Source organism: Colobus angolensis, unplaced genomic scaffold (genome assembly GCF_000951035.1).
Source record: "Colobus angolensis palliatus isolate OR3802 unplaced genomic scaffold, Cang.pa_1.0 Scaffold350, whole genome shotgun sequence".
Taxonomy (NCBI): Eukaryota; Metazoa; Chordata; class Mammalia; order Primates; family Cercopithecidae; genus Colobus; species Colobus angolensis.
In genome coordinates this window covers 294,198-302,471 of record NW_012116822.1, presented here as the reverse complement: position 1 = coordinate 302,471, position 8,274 = coordinate 294,198, and the positions used below count along the sequence as shown (strand labels likewise).

Sequence of the window (8,274 nt, the reverse complement as noted above, 5' to 3'; positions counted from 1 at the left end):
CCCAAAGTGCTGGGATTACAGGTGTGAGCCACCGTGCCTGGCCTGATTTTTTTTTTTTTTTTTAATAGAGATGGGGGTCTCATTATGTTGGCCAGGCTGGTCTTGAACTCCTGGCCTCAAGCAGTCCTCCCACCTTGGCCTCCCAAAGTGCTGGGATTATAGGCGTGAGCCAGCACATCCAGCAGATAAACGTTTTTATGTTGTGTTTAAAGGAGTCCTTCCCTACTCCAAAGATTATGAAGAAATCCTCCTATATGATCTTCAAATAGCTTTACTGGTTTGCCTTATACATTTACAGCAATTCAACTGAGGTTGATTTTTGTATATAATATAAGGTTGGGGTCAAATTTCACTTTTTTCCAATATGAATATTCCTATGTCCACTTATTTAAAAGGCCATCTTTTCCTCATTGCTCTACAAGGCCACCACTGCGATAAGTCAGAAGCCCACACATGCACGATTCTGTGTCAAGGTTAGTCCACTGTTTCTCCTTGCATCACACAACACTGTCTTGATCACCAGTTTTCTAGTAAGTCTTCACATCTGGCAGAGGGAGTGTTCCTCCCTTCTTCTTAATGGGCATCTTGCCCATTCTAAGGTTTTTATTTTTACATATAAATTTTAAAATCAGTTTGTTCATTTCTTTGTTAGATTTGACTGCAATCACTCTAGATAAGTCTGAAAATTGACCTTTATGGTATTAAATATTCTAACTCATGAACATCAGATTTCCCACCACTATTTCAGTTTTATTTCTTCTAATTTTTTTAGCTTTTTGTAAACAAGTCTTTCATATTATTAGACTTTCCCCCCAGATAAGACAATTTAAAAGTTTTTATCCTATTTTAAATGGTATCCTTTTCAAATTCTCATTTTCTATATGCTGCTAGTATATAAATACACAATTTGAGGGGGGGAGGGGTACATATATTGACCCTGCATCTTGCAAAGGGACTAAACATACTCATTAATTTAACAAAAGGTAGACTATCCAGGTGGACCTGTTCTTATCACGAGAGCCCTTTAGAGGCAGAGTTTACTCTGGTTCACAGAAAGGGTAGGAAAGTCAGGGAAATGTGAGTCTGGGAAGGGCTGGGCATGCCACTGCTGCCTTGAGAGGGCGGAGGTCACTTGAGAAGGAAAACAAGCAGCCTCCAGGAGCAGAGAGGGGTGCCTGACTGAGAGAGATCGAGAGACTGGGAACCACAGACCTAAAGCTGGGAGGAACCAGACTCTGCCAACAGCCTGAATGAGTTTGGAAGCAGATTCCCTTCCAGAGCCTCCACCTGTGAGCCGAGCCCAGCCCTGTCGAAATCTGGACTTCAGCTTTATGAGACGCTGGGCAAAGAACCCAGGCAAACCCATCCAGGTTTCTGACTACAGAACTATGAGATAATCAACGGTGTTGTTTTAAACAACTACGTTTGTGTTAATGTGTTATGCAGCAATAGAAAACTAACAACTTCTCTCTTTTGTGCTCTTCTGCCATTTTTGCCTCTGCAGCTTTCATTCTGGGTATTTTTTGCTGACCCATCCTCCAGGTCACTAAATCTCTCTTCAGTTATATCTAGTATGCTGTTAAACACATTAAATTCATAATTCAATTACTATAGTTTTTACTTCTAGAATTTTGATTTATTCCTCTTAAAGTTTTCATTTCTCCACCAAAACTTTTAATCTTGCCTTTATCACCTTGAACATAACATCATAGCTATTTAAAAATGAGGATCTAATAATGCCAATATCTCTTATGGATCTGTTTCTTTTGTCCATTGTTTCTGCAGGATTTTACTCAGATTGTCATATCTCCTTGTGTGCCTAGACTGGGCCTTGCACTTGTACAACTGTCTGTTATCTAGAAGTAAGTTTATCTAATATGATGCTGTCTTCCTCCACAAAGAATTTAAATTTATTTCTACTAAGTACCTGGGTGCACTAGCACTTTTTGTTTTACCTCCACACAAGTTCAGCAAATGAGACGATAATCTGAAGCTGAGTGGCAGTGCCTACTAAGGGCCAACCTCTGAGTTACCTTGACTTCTAGGAAGCAGCCTTTTATTGGTCCCAATACAAGGCAAAAGAAGTTCACTGCGCAATATTAGAGGCCCTGGACTCTAATCTCCTAGCCACAAGGCAGTCCAAAACACTCTCAGCAGCCCCGTCCAGAATTGTCAAAGGCCCCCAAGGGAAAGACAGCCCACATGCTGAAGCTCCCCTCACTAGGCTTCTGTGTTCCCCAGATCCTGACCTAGTAACTCCTCACTGACTTCCTCTCCAGGGGCAAATGCTGAGCATGGGGGAGAGTGGGAACGTTGGGAGAAAACTGGCACAGCTGTTTCATAGGCACACTTTTAGTTAACAGCCCAAGTTTTAACCGCTCATTTCATTCCTTTTCTTGATTGTTATCTCTATGCCCACAGCCCCTGCCGAGTTTTACTATAGGTTCTCTTCCTTAACGCAAATACTTCAGCTACTTATTCTCACTTTATCTGCTGTTTTATCTTATCACAAGATTCAAGCTACTTTCTATATTTCATCAATTTGTTAAACCTTTCTTCTACTCATTACTGCCCTCTTATCTTTGTACAGGTGTTTGGGCCACCATCTTAAATGAGAAGTTCCAAACCACTCATTTTACAGGTGAAATATTAGGGCCCGTAAAGAAACTGATCTGCCCTGGTCATAAAGAACTCTTGCTGTGAGGAAGAGAGCAGGACTCAGAACTCATCTCCCAAATCACAGCCATTCTAGGCTTCATACCATATGTCTCCTTTATCACAGAAATTTTGTTGTGAACACTGTTATGTTTTTATGTATTTATAATAATAGAAAATAAGGCCAGGCGCAGTGGCTCACGCCTGTAATCCCAGCACTTTGGGAGGCTGAGGCAGGCGGATCCCAAGGTCAGGAGATTGAGACCATCCTGGCTAACATGGTGAAACCCCATCTCTACTAAAAATACAAAAAATTAGCCGGCGTGGTGGCGCATGCCAGTAGTCCCAGCTACTCGGGAGGCTGAGGCAGCATTGCTTGAACCCAGAAGGCAGAGCTTGCAGTGAGCTAAGATCGCGCCACTGCACTCCAGCCTGGGCGACAGAGTGAGACTCCATCTCAAAAAAAAAAAAAAAGAAAAGAAAAGAAAATCATGCTAAGAACAGGCCAGTACTCATGTTTGTACAGAACTTGAGGAAACAAAAAGGAATACACTATACCAATTATTTCACGTTAAGGCTGTAACTGTCACTTCTAAGTACTGCCACACTTAATATTAAACACTTTTTTAAAGGTTAAACATTTCATGGAACGGTTTCATAAAACAAATAATCTTTACTATTTTGGCCAAACAACTTGAGATTTTTGAAGGAGAAAGAAAAACTGAATACATGTATGAAAGAAACGTACACACATCTTCCCCACTAGAGCTTCAAAATCTTACGATTACTTAATTGTACTATAACATAGTTGATATTTATGAATACTTCAAAATTATATTTTAAAACTTATTTTAGGCCAGGCACAGTGGCTCATGCCTGCAATCCCAGCATTTTGGGAGGCCAAGGTGGGCGGATCACAAAGTCAAGAGATTGACACCATCCTGGCCAACATGGTGAAACCCTGTCTCTACTAAAATACAAAATATTAGCTGGGTGTGGCCGCGGGCGCCTGTAGTCCCAGCTACTCGGGAGGCTGAGGCAGGAGAAACACTTAAACCCGGGAGGTGGAGACTGTAGTGAGCCGAGATCATGCCACTGCACTCCAGCCTGGTGATAGAGCAAGACTCTGTCTCAAAAATAAAATAAAATAAACTTATTTTCAACTGTAAAAACTTATTTCCTAATAAATTTTACTAACATTTTTAAAAGAACAAAAACAAAGAAATAAATCAAAGACAACTATAAAAACAATTCAAAATTAGGAACCAGAATATTTTCTTCTGGTTCCAGCTCTTCCATTTAATCCTGTACAGGTCGCAGGCCCTACCTGCACGTTGGTTTATCTGCACACCTGCCCTTCATAAAGCTCTAATTTAAATAGAAGATTAGCTAGTTGCATAAACCATACACTGCTGCTACTATATTTTATTTCTCAAAAATGTAAAAATACACATGTTCGTGAATCAGTTTCCTATTGCTATTGTAACAAATAACCACAAATTTACTGCTTTAAAGCAACACAAATTTACTATCTTACAGTTCTGGAGGTCAGAGGTCCAAAATGCATCTTATGCGTCAAGAAGTAAGCAGGGCTGCGTGGTTCCTTCTGCAGGCTCGGGGGGAACCCGCTCCCTGCCTCTCTCAGCTGGTGGGAGCCTTCCTGTATTGCTCGGCTGTGACCCCACATCACTCCAAACTTTGCTGTCATCACATCTCTGACTATGACCCTCCTGTCTCCCTTTTGTAAGAAGGACCCACCCAGCTAAACCTGGAATAACCCTCCCATCTCAAGACCATTAATTTAATCACACCTGCTAAATTCCTTTTGCCATGTAAAGAAACATACAAATTCCAGGGATTAGGATGTGGACATCTCAGGCGGGGCCATTATTCTGCAGGCTACACCCCCCAAAGAATCACTGACAGATGATTCTCAAGTACAATAGTGACAAAAGGAAGTTTCAGATCATCAGTTAACTATATAGTGCCAATATTTTAATATGAAATATGACAGAAAATCCAATTCCTCTTGTCAGAGTGTCAGCTAATCTGCTGTTGAGCTTATTTTAGGAAAAGCTTTTTTTCTTTTTTGAAATGGGAATGTGCTATAACTAGATTATTTCCCAATTCTACTTGGTGCCTCATAGCCTGGTGAAGAATAGAGAGAAAAGAGAAAGCGGGAAAGGAAGCTAAAATCACTTACAAAGTGTTTACTTTCCCTATCAGAACATAAGATAGAAGGATACCATAAAACACAAAGCCAGTTATAGTTATAAAAATTGAAACTGTTCTTGAATATAACAGTTGTCTTATAGAGATAAATACAATTAACTGAAAATTATTTCATAGGTGTTTAGTGAATATTTGTTCATTATTACTAAGATTCTAAACAGAGGTTGGGTCAGAGGACTTGTCCTGTCAAAGTATCAGTGGTTCAAAGTCTTCAACAAGTCTCTCCATGGTACAGGCAATAAGGTCCCAAAGGCCCACAGCTTGTTTTGGTCCCAGGCCTCCCACTGACACTCTGTGAGATGGGAGAAGCAAGTGAGCCTTCCTAGTCCTTCGTTTCACCACCAGTGAGGGTTATGGTAGAGCTCATGGTGATGGTATAATATACACTACTCACACTACTACCAACCTTCAAAAGCAAGTGAATGACATGCCAGCTGGGATAAATGAAGCACATATTTAAAACAGCTACCTGTAGATCAGGTGCAGTGGCTCACACCTGTAATCCCTGCACTTTGGGAGGCCAAGGCGGGTGGATCACAGGTCAAGAGATCGAGACCATCCTGGCCAACATGGTGAAACACTGTCTCTACTAAAAATACAAAACTTAGCTGGGTGTGGTGGCACGCGCCTGTAATCCCAGCTCCTCAGGAGGCTGAGGCAGGAGAATGGCGTAAACCCGGGAGGCGGAGCTTGCAGTGAGCTGAGATTGGGCCATTGCACTCCAGCCTGGGCGAAAGAGTGAGACTCCGTCGCAAAATAAAATAATATAAAATAAAGAAATAAATAAAACAGCTACCTGTCTATAGCCACAAACAACTCCCCAAGACCTCTGATATTTATCCCTTCTTGCTCCCTCTCTCCTTTTTCTCTCTCTCTTACGTGCACACATCAAATTATCTGTCAAATTATCATCTAATTCCAAATAGGAGATGGATTATAAATCAAAAGAATGTTTTGTTGTTTATAACTTTCCATTACCATCAAAGTTTCCTAATTTGGACCATCATTCACTGACTTTAAAACTTCTTTTTTTTTTTGAGATGGAGTCTCGCTCTGTCCCCCAGGCTGGAGTGCAGTGGCGCGATCTGGGCTCACTACAACCTCTGCCTCCCAGGTTCAAATGATTCTTCTGCTTCAGCCTCCCGAGTAGCTGGGACTACAGGTATGCGCCACCATACCTGGCTAGTTTCTATATTTTTAGTAGAGATAGGGTTTCACCATGTTGGCCAGGATGGTCTCAATCTCTTGACCTTGTGATCTGCCCACCTTGGCCTTCCAAAGCACTGGGATTACAGGCATGAGCCACTGCGCCCGGCCAACTTTAAAACTTCTCTTGGCACACTGGATTTAAGTGCCAAAACAGTCTGTGTCACTGGGAAGTTAGGATCACCATTACTTTAGATGCAAGCTGAGTATTCCTTCCAAACAGTCCCTTCTCCCACCTTAGTTTCTCAAAGAAGCTCTGGACTGCAATTTCATCTTAGCTTCCAGGGCTTGCAGCCGCCAGGGCTGAAAAAACAACTGTTTCCCTGATCATAGGTCTCTGCAACAGAGGATCAGTTAAAAATCATTGATAAAGATTCTCCAAACCCAACATCTCTACAAGTAAACGTAAACTCCCCTACTAGACCATCCAAAAGAGTTTTCTTTTATCTCAAATCCCCTCTGTCTACTAGCTGTAAACATTAGATGTTTAACTTCATCAGTTTCTTTAGGCGCAAAGGTAATCCTATTTTCACTGACCACCCCCCCCCCAAAAAAAAAAGGAAAGAAAAAAAAAAGAAAAAGTTCTGCCCAGAAAAATAAGGGGTAAAAAGTGTGGGAAGTGCTGATAACTGCAGTCTAGGAAACATGTGAAGAGCTTTACCTTGAGCTGGCCCGTGATGCCGCGGCGGCTGACCGTCTTACCATGCAAGAGACTAATGTTCAGGGTCAGACTAACGATTCTGACGTTCTGGGCTGGACACACAGTTGAAGTGAGACACCAAGGAAGAGACGGCCAGCCCAACCCCTCACACAGCATCCCTTCCTGGTTAATCCATGGAGTGACAATGACACTGACTGGCCTCATCCTGCCAATGAATGGCAAGGCACTGCAATGATGGCGCCTAGAAATGAATAGGAGTGATTGGGAATAAAAGGGGGAGGGGGGGAAAAGGTGGCCATGATGAAGAAATGAATAAAACTCCAAATTTCTGTTACAACTCACTGCCATACCTATTACTCTGACATCATGATGACAGGAAAAATGAAAAAAAAATGAAAGAAAAAAGAAACAAAAAAGAAAACTTGCTACCTATTTAAATTCCTGCAGCGTTTTAAGAATATGGGTTTGTACCCTACAGCCTGACTACACAGAGCTAGAGCAAGCAGTTGATTCAATTTAGCTCAGAAACCTATAACACAGTTTTGTTTTTTTTCTTTATCATCAATGTTTCTAAATTCTGACACTTTAGTTTTACTTTTTATTATAGCAAAAACTCAATCCACGCTATTAAAACAGACCATACTTACCAAACAATCCCTTGGGCCCCAGAGCCAATTGGTTTCAGCTGCTGGTAACGTTTTAGGACAGTGAAGGTTGAGTCTGCCACTTGCACACTGTAAAACTGACTGTCACATTTACTGTCGCTCATGATGTAGTGTCATGCAATATTCCGAAGGGCTGGCAACTTTCAGATTCCTTCAAAGAAAAACAGAATGAACATGCATTCTTACCGAAAGCATACATACACAGCTCACTTAGTGTTTTGAACTTATTGGTATATAAGACAATGTGGCTGTAAGTTGATAAAGTCAATTTGACCAAGTTCTGAACTTGAGCAAGACACAAAAAAATGCAGACATTTTAGTGGCACCAGGACCATTATGAAAGGAAGGAATGTTGAGGTCCAGTAAGATCACACTTTAAGGGGTTGGACTAGAGAATAACCACTGTTGGAGAAAGAATCTGTGCATTCCTGCTGGCTATGAAAAGATGACATCACTCTACGCTTCTCATCAGCTTGCCCGCTGCGGAACCACTGACTCCTCGCTGTCTCAACTAGAGACGGGGCATTGCTTCAAAAGAATCACTTCTGGAATGCCTAGAGAGAAGCAGACGGACCAGTCTTCTGCTCAGCGTATAGATTCTGGTTGAAATGATGAACCAAAAAGCGAGATTCATATGCCAAAGTGACAGGCTGCTAGAGGCCCGGTGGCATCCGTGTGCTGTGTGTGCCCAAGCATGTGCTCCTGCCTCAGGAGGTGGGTCCCAGAGCCGGCATCAGCTGGCACAGCCCTAGAGTCCCACATCACCACCAGGCTTCAGGGTAGGTATCTGTATATGAAGAACTCTGCTGTGACCTGTAGTCCATAACAGCAACACCATGAGGTTGATTCACTATG

At 42.0% G+C, this 8,274-nt stretch overlaps 1 protein-coding gene across 6 annotated transcripts in view; it reads right to left on the bottom strand.

Moving 5' to 3' along the window:
• Nucleotides 1-7,570, bottom strand: part of MAPK9 (mitogen-activated protein kinase 9) — a 48,532-nt gene extending 40,962 nt beyond the window's left edge. For all 6 annotated transcript variants that reach the window (XM_011952902.1, XM_011952906.1, XM_011952904.1 and 3 more), the window contains exon 1: nt 7,402-7,570. In XM_011952902.1, the coding sequence (XP_011808292.1) occupies nt 7,402-7,523 (122 nt within the window). In that variant the 5' untranslated portion in view covers nt 7,524-7,570. The remainder of the gene's footprint in view (nt 1-7,401) is intronic.
• Between the last annotated feature and the right edge of the window lie 704 nt (nt 7,571-8,274).